The 25613-nt window shown below is 41.0% G+C and overlaps 2 protein-coding genes across 3 annotated transcripts in view; both read left to right on the forward strand.

The window, feature by feature from the left end:
* Nucleotides 1–7074: 7074 nt before the first annotated feature.
* lman2 (lectin, mannose-binding 2) lies at nt 7075–12564 on the forward strand. The gene is made up of 8 exons (XM_058649096.1): nt 7075–7332; nt 8661–8779; nt 8860–8977; nt 9761–9843; nt 10478–10639; nt 10716–10830; nt 10942–11061; nt 11745–12564. The coding sequence occupies exons 1-8, from the start codon at nt 7185–7187 to the stop codon at nt 11903–11905; spliced, it is 1026 nt and encodes a 341-aa protein (XP_058505079.1). The 5' UTR covers nt 7075–7184; the 3' UTR covers nt 11906–12564.
* A 4009-nt stretch (nt 12565–16573) lies between these two features.
* Nucleotides 16574–25613, forward strand: part of elp1 (elongator acetyltransferase complex subunit 1) — a 37047-nt gene continuing 28007 nt past the window's right edge. Inside the window, exons 1-22 of one of the 2 annotated variants that reach the window (XM_058649052.1) lie at nt 16574–16686; nt 17803–18006; nt 18097–18249; nt 18842–18923; nt 19005–19085; nt 19205–19290; nt 19813–20003; nt 20074–20197; nt 20576–20669; nt 20745–20975; nt 21374–21544; nt 21975–22053; nt 22156–22311; nt 23330–23436; nt 23514–23617; nt 23699–23752; nt 23852–23957; nt 24357–24472; nt 24566–24639; nt 24793–24871; nt 25194–25273; nt 25374–25514. In XM_058649052.1, the coding sequence (XP_058505035.1) occupies nt 17857–18006; nt 18097–18249; nt 18842–18923; nt 19005–19085; nt 19205–19290; nt 19813–20003; nt 20074–20197; nt 20576–20669; nt 20745–20975; nt 21374–21544; nt 21975–22053; nt 22156–22311; nt 23330–23436; nt 23514–23617; nt 23699–23752; nt 23852–23957; nt 24357–24472; nt 24566–24639; nt 24793–24871; nt 25194–25273; nt 25374–25514 (2459 nt within the window). In that variant the 5' untranslated portion in view covers nt 16574–16686; nt 17803–17856. Of the gene's footprint in view, nt 16687–17787; nt 18007–18096; nt 18250–18841; nt 18924–19004; nt 19086–19204; nt 19291–19812; nt 20004–20073; nt 20198–20575; nt 20670–20744; nt 20976–21373; nt 21545–21974; nt 22054–22155; nt 22312–23329; nt 23437–23513; nt 23618–23698; nt 23753–23851; nt 23958–24356; nt 24473–24565; nt 24640–24792; nt 24872–25193; nt 25274–25373; nt 25515–25613 lie in introns of both variants that reach the window. The other variant, XM_058649053.1, reaches the window with a different exon arrangement.

Below are 25613 nucleotides of genomic sequence, written 5' to 3' on the forward strand. Positions count from 1 at the left end.
GAGTGACGTTCAGATTGAGATTCAGATTTGGAAAAATCAGACCTCATGTGTTTTTAAATTGTTCAGTTGCTCAAAAATTAAGCTAAATACAGACTGGATAAGCTTAGAAATCCGATGTTGGGCTCACTAACAACAGATAACTGTAGAAAACGGCACGGCTGATTAATAAAAGTATCTATGCATTTCCAATCAGCCTTAGTGATAATACAGGGTCAGAGAAGCAGGTCTTTCTCGTCACTTTCAGCGGTTTCACATTCTTAACTTTAATTAAAGTGTAATTGGGGTCAACGGTGAGACCTGATTTCTCTGCGATCTTTCCATCGTTCCAGTCCGTTCTGAGTTATTTTCTCCATTACGGGGCTAATTATGCTCTGTTAGCTTATCGTAGGTGACAAGAGGACGCACACACAGAGGAGCATCTGTTAAAACATAATAATCTTACAGTGGCCACTCGATTGGCCTCTAACTAATGATACACACATGTCCTCCTTCAGTGTGATTATGTAACACTGTCTTTAATAATCCCCCTGAATATATTTCCAATTATATTAAAGAAAGCTAATTATGTGTATGTGTGTTTGCTGTCTCAGACGCTAAAGTAAGAGAAGATTGTTTTTTTTTTATAAAGCACATACTATAGATTTAGGTAAATTAGCGACATCAGGCATTTAAGGAATCCCCTCCTCTGGACCTCCAGGGAGCTCTCTCCTCTCTCTTGTGCCCGAGCAAGGCACTCCTCTGTCGGAGACAAGTGTCCCATGTACCCCCTCCACCCCCTTTTTGCACTCTCCAACCCGGCCAGGACACACACGTCCAAATTATTATTATTATCCGCAAAAAACTGGAATCTGTAAAATCGGGTCACGCAACATCCAGGTCACCTAACATTCGGGTCATGTAACATTTGAGTCACGCAATTTCAGGGTCATGTAACTTTGGGGTCACACAACTTTGGGGACACATAACTTTTGGGTCACACAACTTTCGGGTCAAGCAACTTTTGGATCAAGTAACTTTCGGGTCACGCTCACATAACTTTCATGTAACTTTTGGTTTGAGGTGAATTTGCGACAATCGTCCAAAGGGGTTCAGGCATTTAATATTTTTAACTTTCACAGTTGGGTATGACTTCACTGATTTCACAGATTTTAATCTCAGTGACTTATTCGGGAATAATAATAACAATGATAAATATAATAATAATAATAATGTTCTGCTGATCATAATCAACTACAATTTTCTTAATGCTCCACTCACTGTCTCGCTGCCTTCAGTGGTTCGATTTACAGTACAGAGTCTTGTCACATTGTTCCTGGATAAGTTGGATTGATTTATCAGGGCTCATCACCTGTTACTTCTCTCAGTTATATTAATAAAAGTTTAACAGCGGTGGACGGCAGCTTCTCTTTTAAATGACTCAAACGTGGGCAGTAAACACAAGGACAGGCTGTAAACTCAGCTCCAGGTCAGTCTTACTTCTCTGAGGGGACTTTAATTATTATTCCCTTATTTTAATACCACTTGTCTTGAGTGTCTCTTGCTGCTGTGATGATCTGCCCCAACGCTGTGACTCAGCATCGTAGCGTCGTCGTCGCTGTGTCTGAGTTTGAAAAGGTGGTTTGGCACGCTGTCGCACCTCATTATTCCTCCTTCTCCCCACTGAGGTTTGACCTACTCAGAAGACAAGGTGAGGTATTAGCGATCAAGACATGTAGCTGTAAACATGTTGTTCTTGACTAAAACACACCACGTGGATTCAGAGTCGCCCACAAGAGGCAATGGTAACTCCATTTCCAGCTGAGGTAACGTCAGCGAAAACTATTTTGAAGCTCCTTTACAATCCTCCAATCGTCTAATTTTTATTAACCCTTAAGAGTTCCTTAAAAAAACTTAGTAATTTGTTCCTAGTGACAGAAAATGCCACCTTCCCAAAAACTGCTGCAATCATTGACCCATCTTAGGGCCTGACAATGATAATAACCAAATACTCCTTGAATTGTATTTTCATTGGATTCATCCAGTGTGAACCAGACCTTGTTCTGACGGAACTTGCCACACAGGTGTAAATGTTTTGAGAGGCAAAAATTTAAGACCGGGTCGTATTTAGAGAACCACATTTCCACACGCGTCCGTGTTCTGTTCAGACTCAAACAAGAGTCTACTGTTTTACACTCAGTGAGCCTCACATCTCACTAATCCAGACCAATAATCCATGGGCAAGAGAGCATCATTTCCTTTGTTGGTGGTTAATCTTATGAGTTATATTTGAAAAATGTCCATGTCTGTAGTTCAAAGATGTCAGAGGTATAAAACATCCTTATTTGTTCTGAGAGTAATCTGTGCTGTTTTGTCGTCTGGTGGTCAATAAACACGCGTTCTATTTCAAATGGAAAAAAATACAATATTTCAGGTGAAAATTGTGGGAAAATCACTGACGGTTAATTATCCACAATAGTGCTTAAATTTAAGTCAAGAAATCTCCCCTCCTTTAAATGATAACAAACTAAATAATATCTCATAAATAAAATCAATAAAAATCTTTTACTTGCTGTGTTTCTAATCCGTCCTCTCTCTCTCTCCCACGTCTCATTAACACAGCAGAGTTTATTCCATTATTTTTTCTTTAGCTGAGCAAATAAAGAGCGACAGGCAGTGACGGCTAAATTAGACGGAGGGTGGAAGAAGTTAATAACTGACATTTTACTCATCAACACAGTGGAATTATCACACGAGGAAAAGTGCAGGAGTTAAACGAGTCATCATCATCATCATCAGAGACATCGTCTCTGTCTCCATTTCTTCTCTTCTTTTCATCTGAATCCATTCATCACGTTTTTTCCCAAAACCGTATCCAGTGATACTAAAATGAAAGTCTTCATTTACAGATTAAATATGACACAAAACATAAAAACATCATCCTCCGTACATGAGGAAACACCAGAGCTAGAGTTATAATCTATAATATAAGTACTTTTATAAAATAATGATAGATAAAAAAATCGATAAATAATTCAACAGAATTAACATCGCATACTTTTGATAGGGCTTCAGCAATCGTTTCATCCATAAAATGTCAGAAAATGTTGATAATTCTTCCTCAAACTTTGTTATAATGATGTTCTCAAACCAAAAATGACTCAGTTTGAATGATTTATTTCTTCTACGGAGCAAAGAAACTAGAAAATATTCACATTTTAGAAGCTGAAAAATGACAGAAAGTAGAAAATATTCACATTTTAGAAGCTGAAAAATGACAGAAAGTAGAAAATATTCACATTTTAGAAGCTGAAAAATGACAGAAAGTAGAAAATATTCACATTTAAGAAGCTGAAAAATGACAGAAACTAGAAAATATTCACATTTAAGAAGCTGAAAAATGACAGAAAGTAGAAAATATTCACATTTTAGAAGCTGAAAAATGACAGAAAGTAGAAAATATTCACATTTAAGAAGCTGAAAAATGACAAAGTAGAAAATATTCACATTTAAAAAGCTGAAAAATAACAGAAAGTAGAAAATATTCACATTTAAGAAGCTTTACATTAAACTGCACCCAGATTAACAAATAACAATACTAGATGAATGAATGAAGGCTTTAATTCAAACATGTAAACATAATACACTTAAAACGAAACAAAACAGTCAAAATTGTAAGAAAAACAACCAACAAACACGAAATCATTACCCATATACGGTGGTTTTCACCTGAGAAAGGGGTGGTTTAGAAGTTAAAGAGGCTTTTTATGAGCAAATAAATGCACAGAATAATATACACGTCGACATGTGTATACAGTGCAGGCACAAATGGACGTCAAGCATAATAAAAATGATATAAAGTGCCGTTGGCGATTGGTAATAATGGTACTCATGGTGCTTTCTCTGACTGCATTATTATACTTCTGTGTGGATCTTGGGGAACAAACGACACTGGGATCACGACGACCGGCCTCTTTGTTCCTCATCTCTTGTTCAACAGCAGAAAAAAGCAGCGAGATTTTCAGGAGTGCAGTGAAGGTTCTTTTTCGTTCTGTAATGTGGCGACATTTGCTTTTATAATCAAATGATGTGTTTGCTGCCAAACAGAAGCATTTAAAAGCAGATGAAAAGCAGAAGGTCGCACTTTTACTGGATTGTTAGGAACTGTATTTTTGTGTCGTCGCTTCACATAAACCCAGAGTTTTCCAAACTAAAATTACCAGAATCATGCTGTTACAGAGGCTATATGTGACTTTTTTCAGGCATTAAACACAAAACAAAAAAAAATGTTCCAAAATTTGGGGCGTGTCCACTGAAGGAGCCAAAAAACACACACTTTAGTGGGGACCAAAGCAGCTGAACGTCGCTGTTTGTCAGTGTTTGTACAGAATATTACTGTAAACTCTCTGATAGCAAAGAACTTGTGTCACAAATTTATATATAAGTGACATTTTTCACCATTTTTAATCACACTTTAACGAATTCATACTGGACACAAACACGGAGCTGGATTAAGCTACAGTCCTGCTTTCTGTCTCCCTCTTTCCTCTATCAGTGGTACTGCAGCCTGCTTCTCTTTCTACTCTTCTCTCACTTCAGTTCCTTCATCTTTATTGAATTTGAAATAATGCATGAGCTTTCCTGTTTGTTTGTTTTTACATTGAGGTAAAGACACATTTGCAGGACAAAGGCGTTTCAGCTAGCTAAACAAAGACAATAGTGAAGGAGCAGATAAAGTTCTCTGAGGGTTTCTGTATCGTGGCTGCGCTCACGCCGCAGAACGTTTACGTGCAAAGTCAAACACGCGTCAAACAGGACAAACACGTGCCGTGAAAACTGACTGCAGGTAAAAATCGCTGGGTGTTTAAATGAGATTTGTAATCAAACGCTGACTTCTCATTACACACAGAGAGCTCAGCTCCATAATAACACATCCACTGTGACAAAAGGAGGTCAGAGAGAGCCGCGGCGTTAAAATTGAGCTCATCACACGATGATGATGTAACGGGGAGCGCGGCGGCGGCAAAGGGCGTATATTAATAACAATAATAATGATAATAATAAAAAAAAACAGCAGTTCTGGGTTAAGTTATGTAAAATGAACTCAGCTCGGGGTCAAAAAACAACACGGATCAGTCGTTGTGTTTCCATTGATCAGATCGCGTCACGCACAGTATGATGCGTGATCGATGTACGGGTCGATGCGTGGAGAGGATGTTTACAGATCACAGAATTATCAGCCATGCGCTTCCATCAAATTCCCACCATTATTTCACCCCCTGTGGCCCCCGATGATGAATATGGTTTATTGACAGGTCACGTCGGTGTTTCTGACCGGGCCTGAGGGCCGAGTGTCCACTGTGCCGTGCTGCCTTCAGGGCTCAGAGGATTTAAATATAAACGCTCACAAACAAGACACTAAAGAACGTCTCTGTGCCCAAATGACGCTTTTCCATGATACAGTTCCAGCACGACTCGGCTCGGTTTGGTATCGTTTTCCATTACTATGGTAGTTCCTCAGCCTGGGCGGAATCGTCATGAGTGACGACACTCTCTGACCAATCAGTGGGTTTTGGAATTATAAGTAGATTTTGGAATTAAAATGTCACATTTCAAAAACATGTCATGGCTGACTTTAAAAAAGAAAACAATACAAAACCAGGGGGTTCACGTTAGAAAAATCAATTAAAGGTTTGCAAAAATCAATAACACAACGTCCCAAGCAATGGATCAATCTCCTCTGCCGAGGCAAACATGAATGAACCAGAAAGCATGGATGAATGAATGAATGAATGACAAATGGGTGCCGAGAAGAGACGGAGAGGAGAACAGAGCGACGCGGCACATCTGGAACATGTTGGTGATGAGATTCCCGCACACGAGGAAGTGTTCTTTTTGCCAGTAAAGGACAGAGGGACAGAGGGGGGCGGGGACTTGAGTACCAAACTGCCATCAAATCTTCACATATTCAGGTAAATGTGAGAGTGGAAGAACTGCAGAGAAATGTAGAAAATGTGCAGCAAAATACAACATTAGAGCTCTTTGTCAAAAAAAATCCCTCTGTGAAGTCAGTGAAATAAAGATTAAATTGAATAAACATGTATTATACATTAGTTTAGAATCAGCTGAACTCATTGTATTCAATAACTAATAATTTACATGTTATAAAATATGATACAATAAAATAATCCCACTGTAATTCCACTATTGGAACATTTGTGATGCTAAAGAAAGTAAGAAAGTAAAAGCATTTAAGCATTAAATAAACACATCAGGTGATATAAAAAAAAAACCATATCCTTGTGTTTAAACTGCTTTTGTATGAATGTGAAGTAATTTGTCCTGTTTTCTATGTACTTTTATTTCATGTTTTAGTCTAATTTCATACATACAACATGTGTCACCTAAATGCTAAGTAGATTTACAGTTACATTTAGTATTTTCTTTAACTTCCTAGAATTAACTTCCTCTTTTTTTGCATTTACTTCCTTTTTTTTAAATTAAACTCAGAAAAGTGATCAGGTCATGAAATGGAGAAATGAGAATTTCATTGCAGAGACAACATGTTGTTTTTTGAATCCTTGAATAATACTGAACTCATTTTTATACCAAATCTCTAATGAGGCAAAGGTTTTAAACAGGTTTGTTTCATCCTATCAATATAATATAACCGTTTATAACATTATTCGCTTGTAAGTGTCTTAGACTCTTAACATGTGGCGTAAGGAAACTTAATTTCTTTACTAAATCACAGAAAACTACACATACCTTCCAACGTTCTTTAAAAACATTATTTTAAAGCTTTTGTTTTGTCGCCATCTTGTGGATAAAAGGCGCGAGATGCAAGTCATCGCTGATTGGCTTAATTTGCGATGTGCTCGTCTCTGATTGGCCGATTGGAAAACGTACCGTCTACAAAAACCTTCCGTGTGGAAACACTTTTTTAAATTACTCTTTCGTATCAGAAAATGCGAACTTAAAATCTATAGAATGTAAATTTTATGTCGTCGAATTTAATATAATAAATATACGTGTTCTATACGAAACCCGCGGTCGGAGAAATTAGGCTTTTTAATTTTAGAAAATGTCGGCGTGTTGATGACGTTTCTAGCCGGACGACAATAGAGAAGGGACAGGTTCGGTTTATGGAGTTTGGACGAACAGCGTTTGTTGTGAGAGTTTCTCTCCGCGGCGTTTGAGCACCAAAAATGACGACTTTCAGGGTTTTTTCGAGCACAACACTCGCCGTGCTGCTGCTACTGCTGCTGCTCGACGTGTGCCTGGTGTGCTGTGACATTACGGACGGGAACGCGGAGCACCTGAAGCGGGAGCACTCGCTGATGAAGCCGTACCAAGGTGAGTTGAACACAGTTAGCTCCTCGGCTAACGGCTAACATGGTGTTTATTTCCTTACTTTCTTTGCTGTTATTAACTTATTTAGCAAAAAAGAACACGAAGAGTAATAACGTTAAATTGTACTATAACTATGTGTTATCGTAGTTCACACTTGAGTGTCATTTAAGCGCCTTTTCTAAGCTTTTTTCCGCTAGTGAAAGTGAATTGCAAATGGATGAAGTTATTTTTAAGTAGACATTTTAATGCAGTTGATTTACATTATCAATAAATTAATTCGCTGTATTAACAAACTTAACAAGATATGACAAATGTGCAGCATAGGGTTAGATTAGAACCAAAAAAAGTGGATTAAATGTATGTACTGTGTAGAAAAAGTAATGGGACTGGATAAGCCTGAATGTGACTTATATAAAGAATGTTTATGTCATAATTCAGACAGGTCAGGTTTTTTGTAACATCTTTCTAATTCCTGCTACTTTTTTTGTTCATTCATTGATGGCGAGCAGTTTTGAAGTGTTGCTTAACTTGTGTTAAGGCTCCTAACAGCAAAGGCTGCGCATTTAAAGCTGTAAAAGTAAGAATATTTCAACATCGATGGCAACAATCATTATTAGGATCTGATTTAGGACATAATGTAAAATCTGTTGCCAATAATAGGACCTGAATCCCATGTAGTCGTTTTCATCATGAAAAGGACAATTTGGTTATTTATGTTGTTTCAGATTCTCAAATTCTTTAATACTTTTTTCTACAATATCTGTATTTTTTTAACTTAATATATATATATATATATTCCTTAAACAATGAAAATCCCAAAACATAAACGAAAAGTTGGAGAAAGTAGAATAATCTTACATTATATGCCCCTTTTTAACAAGACATTCATTAACAAAATATGGTACAGTAAAAAAATAAATAAAGCTGACACAGGCTATTATGTCCAACTGTTTCTCAGACACTAAAACGACATATTTCCTTATTAAATGAATAACCGGACAAAGTGGCTCTCACAGTGTCGAGAGCAGTGACCTGCAGCCTTTGTGTGTGTAGGTTCGACACCACGCCCTGACTGTGAATAAGAACATATGTGTCAGTAAAACAGGAGGCAGGAGGCCCCTCAGACCATGAAAGTGTTTGTTTAAGGCGTGTGAAGCTTCACTTGCCTCCCTTTGTTACTGCACGGAGAAATGCAACCCTCAGTCTGTGTAAATAAGAAGAAATAAAACATGTTTTTTTATGACTTCATGTTTTATTACAGGCACTGCTTGACTGCTTTTTCACTGTGAAGCAGATTTACAAATGTATTGTGTGTTTGTTGTGTTGTGCAGGCGTCGGCAGCAGCGCCAGCAGTCAGTGGGACTTCTGGGGAAGCACGTTGGTGACGTCCTCGTACGTCCGACTCACCCCGGACGAGAGGAGCAAACAGGGATCCATCTGGAACACAATGGTGAGGAAGAACTGGCAAACGGTGGTGAATATCTCCTGTACTGTGTGGTCACATTTAAAACCTGCGTCCTGTTTCTGCAGCCTTGTTACCTGAAGGACTGGGAGATGCACGTGCAGTTTAAAGTTCATGGGTCGGGGAAAAAGAATCTCCACGGCGATGGCATCGCCCTCTGGTACACGAAGGAAAAACTGCACCCAGGTGAAGACGACTGATTCTTTTAATATTCTGTGAAAGAAGGGTTTATTTTTTCTTCATTAATCCATTAGTTGTTCTGGCAATAAAATCTCAGAAAATATTGTTTACCCTAACCTGAAAACCTCAAATATCTCGTATCATTCAGTTTACTCTCACAGAGAAGCAAAAAGGCACAACCCTAACCCTTACCCAGACCATATTCACTTTTAAGAAGCTGATATTAATATAATATCTCTGAAATTATTTAATTTATTACCTTAAATAGTTGACAAATCACTTACTAGTCACTTACTTTTCAATTTCTTTACTTTTAAGTTTCCATAAATCAAAAAATGCAACAATGAATTGTCGTCTGCTGCTGCTCCTCCTCTCACCACCAGTATTTTATTCTGAAACATAAGGCCTGACTTCCTGTTAGTGTTTCACAATAAAGGCTGACACTACACACGTTATATTGAACATTAAAATCATAAAGGAAGGGAAGTGTTTTAATTAATATAGAACAGACTGCAATTCTCTCAGCCTTCATATATTAGTCAGTGCTCCAGATCATGAAGGGCAGCACCAGTAAAGGTAAGACTGTTGTCCAGACATGTACATTCGTCCCCCTGTCCTTCAGAGAGATACTTAATATGAAAGCACGCTCCATCAGGACGCTTTCTCCATCCTGTGAGATCGTTGTCATGCCTGTCGTCTTCATCAGTGCTGACCACAGAGCGGTCGGTGTGTGTGTGTGAGACAGGCCTGCTCATGTCTCACCTCATCCCTGTCCCTGTCCGTCCTCAGGCTCCGTGTTTGGAAACCAAGATCCGTTTCTTGGCCTGGCTATTTTTTTGGATACCTTCCGCAATGACCTCCATGGGATGGATGTAAGTGTGCAGTGTGTGTGTGGCTCCCGCGTGGTCGATTGACCCCGCCCTGTTTTGTTTTGCAGGGCCCGTGTTTTCCAACAATGCTCACTTCCACGGGCTGGCCGTGTTTATAGATACTTACTCTAACGACGATACGTCGGACGTGAGTCGCTGCTCAGGTTTTATTTTACCTGTCGGCATCGTGTCAGTGGACAGTTTCGTGTCTTTGCTTTCTGCCGGCATGTTGTCTGACCCTTTGACCCCTGAAGCACGGCAACAAGACTTTCACACTGCAGCTGAAATTAAATAATAAACCTTTTATTTTAGTGTTTTTCCTGCATTTTGAAAAGTAAAAATCAATCGCTCTGGGTCAATAAATTGGGAAAACCTTTACTCATCTATTGTTTTGAATATTTCATAACATTCTCCCTTTTTTTCTGTAATTTGAGTCGTCGTAAACTAATATTTCAGCCGGAATATTAGACATGAACCTCATTTTAAAATCGCTGCCATGTGAAGGAGGCTTTTGCGTACTAAGCATGAGATGTGGGCCTTGTTCATTATTTTTTATTTCACATATTCATTTGTCCGTCATCTTTCATGTGTTCATCGCGTGCTTGTCGTGACTTAGCCGCCGCTTCTCTGTCTCCAGCGCTCCTTCCCGTACATTTCCGCCATGGTGAACAACGGCACGGTGAGCTACGACCACAGCAAAGACGGCCGCCTGTCGGAGCTGGGAGGCTGCTCGGCCGAGATCAGGAACCGGGAGCACGACACGTACCTCGCCGTCCGCTACTCCAAAGGAAGACTCACTGTATGTAGGAACCTTTCAACCTCCTCCTACTGCATTTAGGTGACTGTGCGTCTCACACCTGCTGCGTGTGTCGCAGGTGATGATCGACGTGGACGACAAGAACGAGTGGAGGGAGTGCATCGACATCGGCGGCGTTCGTCTTCCCACGGGATATTACTTTGGTGCCTCAGCAGCGACAGGAGATCTCTCAGGTATTCTTTTAATGTTACCTTTATTTAATTACTAGGAAGTCTCATTGGGATCAAAGATTTTAGATTAGACTACAGATAGGAAAATTCACATTGTTTCCCCCCCCCCCCCAGATAACCATGACATCATCTCCATGAAGCTCTACCAGCTGATGGTAGAACACACCCCCGAGGAGGAGAACATGGACTGGTCCAAGATCGAGCCCAGCGTCAGCCTCCTTAAGTCTCCCAAAGGTAACGTCACGACCACAGGAGAATGGGTTTTTAATTCAGTTTAAAGTTCTGTGTGTGTGTGTGTGTGTGTGTGTGGGATATGGTTTAGGGGCTTTCAGTTTTAATAAGAAAATTAAGTTTGAATTTATAGCTTTCCTATATACTCTTTAATAACAGCTCATTTATAAATCCCAGCTTGTGTGTTTGTTTTTTTTGGTAATAAAAGTCGTTTTCTTATTTTTTTTAAGCTTCTTTAACTGATTTGAATCAAGAGTTCCCAGGGAGGGGTCCTTGTAATCCTTGAAAGTTTGTGAATTTGAAAGAAAAATAATAATTTGAGCCTTTTGAAAGGTTTTGAAAATTGCCCTAAATCGACATGGATCATTGAAAGTGCTTGAATTTTGTGTGAGAACGCAGTGAAGTTGAGGTATCTAAGTTAAATGTCTCCCTTGTTTGTTATGGCGCCACCTACTGTTTCATGCCCTGCGCTGCTCGGTGTACGTAGACGAGGCGTCACGCAGGACAAACGTGGACGCTGTCCACTGTCTCTCATCGCTGTTGATATGAGATTCTGTGCAGAACAATGACGGCTCTTACAAGTGTCTCAGTCCTTGAATTTGAGGGGAATTAGTTCTGGAACGTCCTTGAAAAAGTCCTTGAGTCTGCCCTAATCTGAGGTGACTTACTTTCTTTCGCCTCCATAGACAACATCGACGATCCCACCGGAAACTTCCGCAGCACGCCGCTCACCGGCTGGAAGGTCTTCCTGCTGCTGCTGTGCGCTCTGCTGGGAATCGTGGTGTGCGGCGTGGTGGGAGCCGTGGTTTTCCAGAAGAGGCAAGAGAGGAACAAGAGGTTCTACTGAAAAAAAGAGGATGAGGAGGGGGAGGAGGAGGTGTTTGCTGTGGATTGAACTGTTTCCTGACGGCAGATCGAGCACATTCAATGTGAATTTTTTTCTAAAGATTGTACAAATGTTTATATCTTTTGAAGCACTGCGTTGGGGGTTAATCTTTTTTCTTTTTTGATGTTGGTAAGACAGAGCAGAGCTGAGAGGCCCTGGTAAATGCTGTTTGTTTTCTTTGTTTTCGTTGATGGCAGAATTACCACAAGTCCATTTCTATGTTTCTCTGATTCGAGTGTGATCCTTTAAAAAAGGTTTTGTTTTTCTTACTGTTTTACTGTGAAGGAAGAGACAATTTGACACGAAATAATCTGACATTTTGTGGTGATTTTCTTGCTTTTCCTAATTTTGCTTTTGTCTAAGCATTTTAAAGTCATTTTGAAATAACTGAAATTGTGAACAACAGATATTTTCTTTAAATAACCACTGTTACACAACTTAACTCAATTTCTGTCTTATTTTTCTTTTCGTTTAAACTGGAAGGATCAAATGTCAATTCATTTTGACCACATTTGACTGTTTAATCTGACTTTCCTTACTCTTGTTTAGCCATTTGGTTGAAAATGTCTGAAATTTGATCATGAAAATCAAAGTAAAAGTTAACATAACACTCAAATGAATTGAGTCTGAAAAGCTGGAAGTTTTTTTCCTGATGAATGTATTGTAAAAGCAGCTGTCGGTTAATTAATAGATTAATTATGATGCTTCAGTGTAAGTTGAACTGACATTCTGTGGACAGAAAATGTAAAAGCAGCAGTAAATTATGTCCATATACAGTAAATTTGAACTGTGACGTTTGAAAACTGAAGCTTTTACCGTGAAACCACTTCATAAGAGCAGCACGTTGGGCTTTTATCTAAAATACGACTCAATTATTTCCCTAAATATTTGTTCTCCGCAGATGTCATTTGTTGATTTTTAATATCCATGGATGTTATTTTTTCTAAGCAATAATATCTTCAAATTCTTTCAAAGTCTTGTTTGGTTGTTAGTTTTTTAACAAGTTTCTTTTTCACATTTGCTTTGCATTTCAAATGCTTTTCAAAGAGTTGTGTTTTGATGAGCGAGATGAAACCGAGATTGTTGTTGCTTTTTTATTTTTATTTTCTTAACAATCTTTTAGCAGGGTGGATGTTTTGAGTCTCTGTCGTATGATCTTGAAGCCCGTCTGCATCTGCCTCTGCCACATCACTTAGGTTTGTGATGAGACTCTGAAAACCTGCTCCTCTCATCAGAAATAATGTATTAAAATAAAGAAATAAATTTTAAAAAAGAGAAAAGAAAGTCCTTTTGGGTTTGTGTCCCACCCTCACAAACACATTCCCTAACACTAGCTGCCCTTTACATTTATACACATTTTTTAATTGTAAATAAGTTTCAGTTCACGTCCTTGTTTTAAAAATGTTGGCTAACGTTGACATAAAGGAGATACGGTAGACGTCAACAGGTGAAGATTTTATTGGGTAACGTTTTTGTTAAGTAGCTAAAAATCTGTTTTTCTTTGTGTTAGCATTAGCAGCCATGTTCTCAGTGATAGCAACTGTCCGTGTCTCCGGGTGTCTGTCTGCCCTGGTGGCCAGCAGGGGGCGCACAAAGTTCAGGCAACTGAACGCACTGACACTGATGCTAAATTATAAGCTAGCTCCTTCACTCTTGGACTTTGTTAGGTAGCGTTAGCATTTAAAACTTCCAATATTACCCAAAAACCCTCTCACACACACACACACTATCCCTTACAAGTTTCAGTTCACCTCCTTGTTGAAAAAATGTTGGCTAACATTGACGTTAAGCAGATACGGTAGACGTTAAAAGGTGAAGGATTTTATTAAGTAAAATTTTCATTATGTGGCTAAAACCAGTTTTTCTTTGTGTTAGCATTGGCAGCCATGTTTTCAGTGATAGCAACTGGGTGGCCGTCTGTACAGCAGGGGGCGCACACAGCTCAGGCAGCTCTAAAAATAGTCATTTTCACACTTAAAACTGACGCACAAATATAAGCTAGCTCCTTCACCCTTGGACTTTGTTAGGTAGCGTTAGCATTTAAAACTTCCAATATTGACCAAAAACCTTTAGAATGTCCTTTAGTGGTTATCTCTAAAATTAAGTCTGGTGAGTTTAGTGAGTCTTTGGTACTTTTCTCAAATATGATCAAAAAAACTGAACTATATCTGTTGATGAAGACCAAACAGATGGTTTTTGTTCACAATTTTGTTTTACTTTATTTGAAGTAGAGGAGTCATCCCCCCCTCCCCCAACTGAAAACACGAAATGGATAACATGACCAACAACAGAGTTCCAAATAGATACTGTTGAGAACTTTAACACAAACAACAACTGTTTTTTATTTATTATACCGGTGTTTTTGGAAGAGCTATGAAAGGTAGCAGGACCCTTTAGCCATGATTCCACTGGATAGAACGTAGCCGTACCATTCTCTATCTAGCCTTCCATTTAATTGAGGGACCAGTGTAAAATGGTACCGTGTGGTCAGGGTTGTGTCGCGTTCAATGTCGTTGTTCGTTGCGCACCGGTATGACATCATGCTACACGGCCATCGCCTACCCCGCCTTCCAAGTAAAGGTACCGTTCTCAATTCAAACGCAAGCCTGACCCAGGGCTTTACCGTACTGCACCAAATCGAACCGCACCTCCCCTCTAGTAGTGTTTTTACTATTGACGCAACTAGTAGCCATCTCGGAATCCTATGTCGGGGGTTTGTGAGGTTGCTCCGACTTTCCGTGTTGGAAATCCAAGCTGAGGAGAAACGTCTGACTTCTGACAAAACTGGAGCATTTAACACCTTTCATAGAAGTAAATAAGCCCATCACAGTACAGGTTGACCAGGCTTTTTGCAATCGATACGTCGTCGTCATTAACTTGGATGATGATGTCATCTTTGATCACGTAACACCAATAGTGCCCGCAATGTGTTTGCGAGGAATTGTGACAGATGACAGAGGAGAGTGAGAATCTCTGTGTTTTTGGGTGTTGCATTAATTCTATGATTCGACTCGGGGCCACGGGCTCTCTAGAGGGGCCCTGTGTTCGGGGCAGATGAAGGGTCAAAACATCGGGGAACGAAATGTTTGAGATTTTCTGATCAATTCGGTCACATTTCTCGCAACGTGCCAGGCCCGCGCTTCCGTTCAAAGAGCTCTGCAAGAGAGATGCAATGGAGTCGCCCCAAAACGGTGGCGATAAAAAGTAAATACTGGTGTTTGTGATGTCTGTAGAGGTGAATCCACATTGCTTGCACAGGAGGTTTTCATCCATCTTAATCATCGTTTTTACTCCACACCCCTCGAGCCAGACCAACAGTGGCTGCAAAAAGTCAAGTACATCGTTGTCCTGTCCCAAGCGTAGATATGGTATGGCGTCATTCAGTTCCTGCAGAACCATGTACACTTCTCTTTGCGAGAAGAATCTGCCCGGGTGTGCGAGGGCCGTCAAAAACAACTCACCAAACGTTGGCGTGATTGGCTCTGCGGCGCTGTCAGGGGAGATGTCCTGCACAAGATTCAGATTGAGCACCGCCTGTAGTGCCGCGTTCATCCAGCAGTTGAGAAATTCGTTTGAGAACCTGCAGATGGAGGCGCACTTGTAGTTGGGTCTGCGAGGGTCACTGACCTTGAACTGGTCTTTGGACAAATCCGTGTTTGGGAAGTTTTGTGTCTCGAAGGAGCTGCACTGCGTAACCGTTAGAGCGTCTGACAGGTGTGCGAGGTTACATACATATATGGGTTTATATACAAAAATGGGGATCCGCGATGGGGTCAAAGCATCTCTGATGTCTGCGGCGCTTCCCAGAGTCGAATCGCTGACCACAGTGTTCTCTGCTTCAGAATGTAACTCTTCGAGAACCCTGCATGCAAAGGGTACGTTAGGGTTTTCAGAAACACTGTTCCCCTGGAGAGGGGTGAGGAAATTCATGAGCCTCCTGATGATCGTGGTGACTGCGGCACCCACTAGGTTAAACACCATGAATGACATGGTGATGTCCTTTTATGCTTTCACAATGTGTGCCGTTCTGGATGACGAGTATTTCTTCTTCTTCTGTATTTTACAGTAGATGCATTACTGCCTCCTTGGTCATTCCAGTGGCAGTTGGTGTTATAATTAGTAGAAGGCATCCATAACGTTTGTTGGTAGTGGTGTGTAAGGGTAACTTCTACTAAGGCTATTCATCATGTTGCTCTACTGCCTTTTTATTTTTTTACACGTCATCAAAACATCAAAGGTAAAAGCGTCAACTTATAACAGTTCCATACACAAAAAGAACTGTGGTTGAGAATCCCAAAGAACGCGGCTAACTTTGATCTGTTTTAACCCTTGAGGAGACCTTTTTCCTTTTGTTACATTTTTCAAAATGTTTTTATTTGCATATAGAAAATAAAAGTCCATGAAAGTGCCTGTATGGTTCCTTGCCCATATATGTGTAAGAATATACAAAAAAACACAAATAAAGTTTTTTTTCCCTGAATTGCGATACTTTAAAATAAGAGGCGACAACATTTAGAAAAGTTAGTAGAGAACAGTTTTTATCACTTTTTTTGTCACATTGCATAAAGTACAACTCTTAAGGCAGATTTACTCCACGGCGCCAGATGGCGCTGTCGCCATTTTGTCACCTAGCTGCGTCAGAGGTGAAAGGTTGTGACGGAGCCTGACAGCAGCGGCGCCGCCACACGCACGTTGTTGTTTTGTTGATGCTGGACATTTAAAAGGTTCTACTTCTTCTCTAGGTACGTTTTCTTGTGTTTACGCTTTATTGCGCCATAAAACAGCATTTTCCAACATCCGTCATATTATGTTGGTTTTCCGGGCTGCCGTAGCTAAAAAAAACAACAACAACACGCGTTTTCGTATACGTTTTTGATGGTAAGCTAGCGAGATCCATTATCGGACAGCCCTACACACTCTTGTATTAAAACACCTACATTTTATCCAGTGAGTCGCATATACGCGTTTTCAGTGATACGTATTGTTAGTGTTGTATTAAGTATTCATTACTATTAGACATCATTGGTTTATATTCCATATTACATGCATTTGCGTGGAGTGATTTGTGCTCGTGCTGCTGCTCGGTGTCCAAACATGAACATGAACAATTTTAACAACGTTTCGAATCAAAACCTGTTTAATCCTTTAGTCTTTGCCTCAGGCGTGGAAAGAAACAGGATTTTAAATATCTGACTCGCTTCTTAGAGTCTTTTTTTTCTTTAAATCCATGTTTTAATGGAGAGGCAACTAGATGTGCGTGTCCGATAATGGATCAATTGTACGTATAATATAGTTTGTACGTTTCATTTAAAGTTTCTATCCACATCCAAACACTGACTAAACTCCTCAACATGAAGTTAATTTTTGTGCAAACGACTACACCTGTAAAAAAACAGCCAGAAATACACTAAATAGAAGCGTTTCTTCCAGCAGATAATGTACAATTGTTGTTACTTTTAAAATTGGGGCTGCAACCAATGGATCTTTTCATAATCTTTTAATCTCGAGTATTTATTTGGTCCCCAAAATGTCAGAAAATGTTGATTGGTGTTTCTCAAACCCTGGAAATGATGACGATGTTCTCAAATGTCGCACATACCAAAATTGTTTAATTTACTGATTTCGAGGAAATATTACAATTTAAGAAGCTGAACATTCAGAGAACTTGTTTTGATTTTTAAAAAACACTTTGCATAATAATCGACTAAAAAAATCTCGCCCATAGTTTTTAACTTCTTACCGGTAATTTAAGTTTAAAGTAAAGCTTGTTACATTTCTCAAAGCGATGCAGTTGGTTTAAGGCTCAGAAATGCCAGTGTTCGGTTACCCTTACAGCACCACAGTTGTTGCTCTTTCAGGTGTTTTGCAGCGTTGATCTTCAGCCTTCAGGGTCCGGCGTGTCCTGAGGTGAGATGAGGAACCTGAAGCTCCTGAAGAGCCTGCACAGCTCTGAGCTGCAGAGTCCCGGCTCGCCTCAGTTCCTGTGCGTGCGAGCAGACACGGGTTCACTGCTGGTCGCCTCTCAGTACTCCATCACAGAGTATGACCCTCGCACTGGACAGGTGAGTCTGGTGGTCATGTAGTTACAGGTGGAGGAGAACATTTTTATTTTCCTCATCTTTACTTCATCGTCCCTCCCTCGTCTTCTGCAGGTCGTCAGTGAAGCCTCGTTGACGGCCGATGGTTTCCTCCCGGAGGACGGCAGTGGTGTGGTGGTCGGACTGCAGGACCTGGCTGAACTTGAGTCGGCGTGTTTGGCCACAGCCGGTGGCGATGTTATCCTCTTCAACCTCAACACCTGCCAGGTCTTTAAATCCTCACTGACTTAAGTCTCACCCTATTAAATCCTTGCCACCATAAGTTTTCTTTATCTTAAAAATACGTTTGACACTTTAGCTCACCCTTAAACAGCCTTTTAAAACAAGAAACTCGAGTTTGTTTCGCACTCCCTTCACACAGGAGTTGTTGATCCACTGCTGCTTCCGTTAGTAAGTTAAGATGTGTTGTTTTTGTGACCAGTAATTAAAAATCCCTTGATCCTTTTTGATTAACCTGAGTGTCACAAACCTTACAAATGAGGCAGCAGTAAGACCAGTAACTCCCATGTTGCCATGAGCTAAAAACGCTGACTTTCTCCATGGTATTTTGTGTGGGAGAGCGAGCAGGTTACAAAACAATAAATAACTTCACTTTGGTGGTCTAACAGCGAAATAAACCAGCCTAAATATTCTTTGTAGTGTGGCTAAAATCTTCAGCCATGTTTTCACTGAGAGTGTGACCGTTTTATTTGGGCTCTATCCCTTTAACTGTTTGAGTTTGTTTTAATTTGAGTTAAAGATAAGGAGCTAAAGACGGATCCTGACCAAACATCATGTCATTATACTGTATGTTATACAGCTGGAGTGCGTCGGCAGCGTGGACAGTGGTCTGACGTCCATGAGCTGGAGTCCTGATGAAGAGCTCGTCGTTCTCACCACCGGTCAGTGGTTTTGTTCTTTGTAGTGATCCTGACGTCTGCACATGATCCAAAAATAATTCACTCATAATTTGTAACTTGCAGGTCAGGAAACGATCATCATGATGACCAAAGAGTTTGAGCCCATCACTGAGGTTGGAGTCCACCAAGACGACTTTGGCGAAGGTACAAAAAAGGACTTAACCCAGAGGGCGACAAATTTATAACTACACTTGAATCATATTTCAATATTTTTGTGTGTTTTGTTGTGTGTGTGTGTGTGTGTGTGTGTGTGTGTGTTGCAGGGAAGTTCATCACTGTGGGCTGGGGGAAGAAGGAGACTCAGTTTCACGGTTCAGAGGGGAAACAGGCAGCACAGAAGAAGATCCAGGTCAGTTTTAACCACACAAACACTGGAGTTTGTAAGGGGGAAAAAAGACTGTTAGGAAAATTCTGGTGTTGAGTTTTTGTCTCAAATTCTTATTTCAGTTGAGGAAAATTATTCAAATGTTTGGACCAATTTTGCAAAGTTGTTCTTTACACGTCAAATGTGTTGATGCACGACTGTTTGAAATATCGAAAACAACAGTGTGAATGCTGACTCGGCATTCACATTACCACTAATGCATAATGGAAAACAATGAAGTGGATGCTGACACAGCATTTCCACTAATAATTATAATAATAATAATCCTAATCTTTAAGAATAGAAAACAGTGATGTGGATGCTGACTCAGCACTCACAATATTAATATAGAGTGCAGAATGACATTATGGATGATGACTCAGCAAATTCACCAATAATATTGCTAAGGAATGGAAAACAGAAGTGTGGATGCAACAGCTATAAATAATGCGACACAATCATGTGGATGCTGAAAAATATTCCGTACGATGTCATCGTGGAACGCAGGAGGTGCAAGCAGTGTCTGCGTGGGACGACCGCCGGCCGCGGGTGACGTGGCGAGGCGACGGTCAGCTGTTTGCCGTCAGCGCCGTGTGTCCTCAGACGGGAGCCAGGAAGGTGCGTGTGTGGAACAGAGAGGGCATCCTCCAGGCCACCAGTGAGACCATCAACGGCCTGGAACAGGCTCTCTGCTGGAAGTGAGAGCCTTTTCACACATTTTTAATCAGTGAATCAGGAATCACGTGACATCTTCTCCATGGGTTTCAGACCTTCTGGCAGTCTGATCGCCAGCACTCAACGTCTCCCCAACAAACACAGCGTGGTGTTCATGGAGAAGAACGGACTGCTGCATGGAGACTTCACCCTGCCCTTCAGCAAGGACCAAGTCAAGGTGTGTTGCACACGCAAAAAGCTGGTTTTAGGCTGTAAAATGTCTTTGCGGTAGCGCTGTGACCTGTTGCCCTTTACAAGGTTTAGAGGTTTGAAGTTCTTCTCCTGCTTCTGCTTAAAGGAAGAATGGAAATGTTGCATCTTTTAAATATCGTCGATAAGTTCTGAGTCAACCCAGATCTGGAGCGATTATCAGTCTGAGGTTAAAGACCAGATTTATCTTCTACTTCTAGAGGGGTTCAGTCAGCCTGAAATCACTGTAATCTGGACACGGAGAAATGCTTTTTCACTGGAGATTATTGGATTGAGAAGTGTGTGTGTGTGTGTGTGTGTGTGTGTGTGTGTGTGTGTGTGTGTGTGTGTGTGTGTGTGTGTGTAGGTGAAGGAGCTGCTGTGGAACAGTGACTCGTCTGTTTTGGCCGTGTGGTTGGAGGACATGTCTCCGTCAGAGGACGGACAAGTTAACACTTACAGTAAGTTCAGCCATAGTTGAAGAAGAAGGTTTTAGACGGTTTTAAAAAGCCCTTGTTCTCGCTCTCCCTCTGCAGTCCAGCTGTGGACCGTAGGGAACTACCACTGGTATCTGAAGCAGAGCCTGCACTTCGGCGGAGACCCTCAGCAGGCTCCCGTCTGGGTCTGCTGGGATCCTGAGCGCCCCCTGAGGCTCCACCTGGTAAGACGCAGCTGGACCAGTGTCACGTACGACTGGGGCTGGACGACGGAGCGGAGCCTCGGGCTGGACGCCGCTGACGACGCCAACGTGGCTGTGATCGATGGAGGTACAGGACCAAAAATGGGAAGTTTTCTCTCCCTGTTTAAACTGCACACGCTCCCGCACCAAAGCCCATACAGAAAATCACTGATTTTACATCCCAGCACACGTGAGTTGTCGAGCCACTGCTGATTCCATCAGAAAGGTCAAATATGTCATTGTTTCTGAGTTTGAAATCCTTTTGTTTGGACTTACCCGAGGGACACACGGTTACTACAAGAGGCAGCAGTAGACCAGCAACTCCTGTGTGTCTGTGAGCTAAAAATGCTGATTTTCTCTATGGACTTTGGTGCGGGAGAGTGAGATGTTTTAAAAAGCAGCACAATCCCGTAGTTTTTTCTAACGGTTAGAAAAAGCAGTAAATGACTAGGACACAGTTACACAGTTGATGCGAATGCCCCTCAGATAAAATCCTGGTGACGACCTTCAGACGCGGCGTCGTCCCTCCTCCCATGTGCTCGTTCGAGCTCACGCTCAAATCTCCCGTCAACCAGGTGACCTTCCTCTGCCGTCCTCAGAGGACCAATCAGCTGGCAGCATTCACCGCTGATGGACAGATCTCCGTCTACAGCCAAGGTGGAGTTTCTGTTTTCCACCGAGATTTGAATAACTACTGTACGAGTCTAGGGTTGACTTTAAATTGAAATGTCTTTGGTTTATTTTTTATGTTGAATTTATAATCCATCAATCAATCAAGTGCTTTTTTGATTCATTCTTTTGTTTTTTGGGCCATGAAATGTCTGTAAATGTTGATTTTAGTGTTTCCCAAACCTCGAAATATTAATATTATTATATTTATTTGCAAAGAAACCAGAAAATATTCACTGTAAGAAGCTGAGAAGTCAAAGAACCGGTTTAGATTATTACAAAATTCCACTCAAACCACTGAATTGATGATCAAAATAGTTGGCTATTCATTTAGTAATCTATTAATAATCTGTTAATGAACAAATGTTCTCTAAAAACGTTGTTGAAAGGTTAAATTCTGCTAATTTTATTGATACAGACTCGGGAGAAGAGACTGAGAAACCAGCGAACGGCTTCAGGATTGTGTCTCGTCCTCTGGTTCTTCAGAAAACCTTCAGGTAACCCAGCGACCTGGCAGCATCACACACAAACACACACAGTGATTCTGTGTCGTTGATAGAATGTAAAGTCTTTATTTCTCCTTGCTCCTGGTCCTCCAGTGTAGCAGCGCAGAGAGACGACCCTCTGGCCCTGCGGCAGCTGCTGTGGCTGCAGGACGAGCTGTTTGTGGGCGTCACCTCCGGTCAGCTGCCGACCTCCTCCGCCCTGCAGGTGCTTCACCCGGCCGAGGACGACGGCGACGCACTTGTGATCAGGTCAGGAACCGGCTCCTGTAGCCACGAGGACATCGTTCACTCATTAATGTTTGTTATTGGATAGCAGCTGAGTCCAGGGCTTAACCCGAGTTAGAGTTAGGCCGGTGCGTTGTCTGTTTGGTGAAAGCAAGGTTGTCGTCTCATTTGTCAGTTCAGGATTTCGTTTCAAACCTAGTGTCCAAAAAAAAAGGTGCATATAAGCGAGGGAGTCGAGGAAAGAGTCACGATGGTGCCTTTTTTTTTTTTAAAGCCCAGGTCTTTGTAGAAAACCTAATAAAGCTTAATAACATGATAGATAACAGAGACATAATCTACTGTCATTTAATGACAATAATAATTAACTGCTTTAATGAACCTCCTTAAATAAAACAAACACTTGAGAGTTGACTATGAAATTTTCTTTTGCTAAGAAAGAAAAAAAAGAGTCTGGATTCTGGAAATGGTTCTGATTGGATTTCTCCGGGAATCTCGTTTCCCAAGATTAAAACCTGCTCCCTTACTTTAGATGGAACTCCGTGGGAATAAAACACAACTCCTTATATGGACATCTTCAGTCTTTACAAAAGGCATTTTCGGGAGTGATAATTGTGCAGAAGTCACACAATATATTGTTTTTCTCTTATTTTTTTACTTTAAACTGTGACGTATTTCCAAATTTCACGAAATTCAACCCATTTTTAAAGATTTTAAGTAGTTTTGCGTGAACATTTTTTTTTTTTCTGATTCATCATCAGAAAACAGCATATAAGACACTCTATATTGCAAAGCCTCTGTATATACTGTTTTAACATGGTAATACCACATTATTTTCTCAATGAAACCAGACAGGACAGGAAAGAAAGTGTTCTATTTATCTGTTTTCCTCTTGTTTTAGTCTGACATGCTAGAAAACAAGCAGTAAAAAAAGCTTATATGTCTCTGTAAATCTCTTAAACATTGTATTGCTTGATAGCCACATGCAAAGCTTGTGACGTAATGACACTAAAGGTTTATTTAAGTGACTTTTCCCCCCCCTCAGGTCTGAGGTAGAGGTGGACGGTGTTGTGGTCAGTGTGGTTCACTCGGCTCAGACTGGGACTGTGGCTCTGCAGCTGGAGGATGGACAGATCAGGAAATTACTCTGGGGTCAGCAACAAACACTTTATTTCTATTAATATTCTCTTTTTTCTAGATGAAGCCCATGTTGACATGTGTCTCTGCAGATTGTCCTGAACCGTCCGTGCAGAATTGGCGAGACTCCAGCGGATGTAACATCAACTTCCCTGTCCCCTGCGTCCAGACGTCTCTCTGCAGCGTCAGTGGAGAGGTAATCGACGCAGAGACGATCGATCGTAACCACGTTCTCGTCTTCAAGCCGGAATTCACATGTCGTCGTTTGTTTTTGTAGGAATATCTACTCGGTCTGACGGACAGATCCCACCTGTACGCTGGAGACACGGAGGTAAGCCGTCACTTTGATTTCCCCCCTGCTGTCTCAGTGTGATCATTGCATGGGACAAACTGCACGTTTTATTTATCGTCGTCTTTTCTTCTCTCTCAGCTGGCATCTAATGTGTCCTCCTTTGCCGTTTGCAACGACTTCCTCCTCATCACCACACACTCTCACACCTGCCGCTGCCTCCAGCTGAGCATGCTCACCGTCAAAGGTAAGAAACAGAGAGAGAAGTTTGTCTCTCGTGCACCAAAGTCCATTGAGAAAATGAGCGTTTTTAGCTCTTGGGGTCACAGGAGCGTCTGGTCTATTGCTGCCTTGTTTAGTAAGTTTGTGTCACATATGTAAAAGAAAGAAAGCATTTTTAAACACTGAAATCACAAAACAGCACATTTTAACCTACTAATGGAGGCAGCAGTGGATCAACAACTTCTGTAACCAGTGATACTAAATCCCTGATTTTCTCTATGGACTTTGGTGCGGGGATCGAGCAGTGACACAAACCTTTTTTCAGCTCCTCTGTTCTTCTAAAAATGACTCGTTAGGTTAGTTATTGTTGTCACCGCTGTATATTTAATAGTCGAGCTGATTGAAATGACCTTTGACCTGACAGGGCTGCAGGCGGCCTTGGCCACAGATAAAGGACAGAATGACGAGACGCTGCGTCGGGTGGAGAGGGGATCCAGGATCGTCACTGTGGTGCCTCTGGACACCAAAGTCATTCTGCAGGTCAGGTCATGTTAGCGCATACTAGCATTCTGCTACTTTTAGCCCGTTTCTACTGCAAACAACTGTTTTATAAACTGAGAAGTTTGTGTCCAGATGCCTCGTGGGAACCTGGAGACGGTTCATCACAGAGCGCTGGTGCTGGCTCAGCTCAGGGAGTGGTTGGACGTGTGAGTTTGATATTTCTCTGCACATATTTTGACCTAATTTTAGTCTTGATAATAAAGAAATGGACATTCTTCTTCTGGGCAATGTCACTGAAATTTAATTAATGCATTAAATGTTGAACTTGAAGCTCAGTTTTTTTCCTCTTTTTCTTCCAGTTTGAGGTTCAGAGAAGCCTTTGAGTGTATGAAGAAGCTGAGGATCAACCTGAACCTCATTTACGACCACAATCCAAAGGTTTGAACACATCTTTTTTATTTCATTCACACAGAAAAAACCTGATTTGCAAATGAAAGATTCAGCATTTTGGAAATCCAATAAAAACATGTGATATCGGTAAATTTATTTGATTATTTCTTCTGTTTTTCAGCCTTTATTTCTCTCTGAAGTCACATTGACAATTAAAACCCATTTTAAAAAGTGAGATCTAGACAAGACAAACACATTTTTGTACTAGTAATACTTTTATTCAGTCGCTCAGGTGATATTATGATTAATGTATATATTATAAAGATAACTTAGAGCCGTCCTTAAACCATTTTTCTTTCTCCACCTGCAGGTTTTCCTGGAGAACATTGAGACCTTCATCACACAACTGACCTCCATCAACAACATCAACCTCTTCCTCACAGAGCTCAAGTACAACTTTTGTCACAGCTTAAAAGTGGTTCATTTAATCATCGAATACACAAAATAGGTTTGACTTCCCGGGCCTTATTTTTGTTTGTTTGGTCTCCAGAGAGGAGGACACAACCGGCAGCATGTACCCGCGTCCTGAGAGCGGCCCAGTGCAGCCACAGCCACAGGTCTCTGCACTGAAGAAGGTCGACGTGGTCTGTGACGCTTTACGAAGCAAGATGGAGTCAATGGATCCAAACAAGTCAGTTTAGACGCAAATTAATAACTTAATAGTCTTATTTTACCCTTAAATAACAGCCCCTAAATCTGCTTGCTTTAGTGCTTTGCTTCTGTACCAAAG

Source organism: Solea solea, chromosome 14 (genome assembly GCF_958295425.1).
Source record: "Solea solea chromosome 14, fSolSol10.1, whole genome shotgun sequence".
NCBI lineage: Eukaryota > Metazoa > Chordata > Actinopteri > Pleuronectiformes > Soleidae > Solea > Solea solea.

Coding starts and splice junctions, on each gene's coding strand:
- lman2 (XM_058649096.1), top strand. CDS start 7,185: ATGACGACTTTCAGGGTTTTTTCGAGCACAACACTCGCCGTGCTGCTG. Junction 7,333..8,660: donor GCTGATGAAGCCGTACCAAG/GTGAGTTGAACA, acceptor TGTGTTGTGCAG/GCGTCGGCAGCAGCGCCAGC. Junction 10,831..10,941: donor AGCGACAGGAGATCTCTCAG/GTATTCTTTTAA, acceptor CCCCCCCCCCAG/ATAACCATGACATCATCTCC.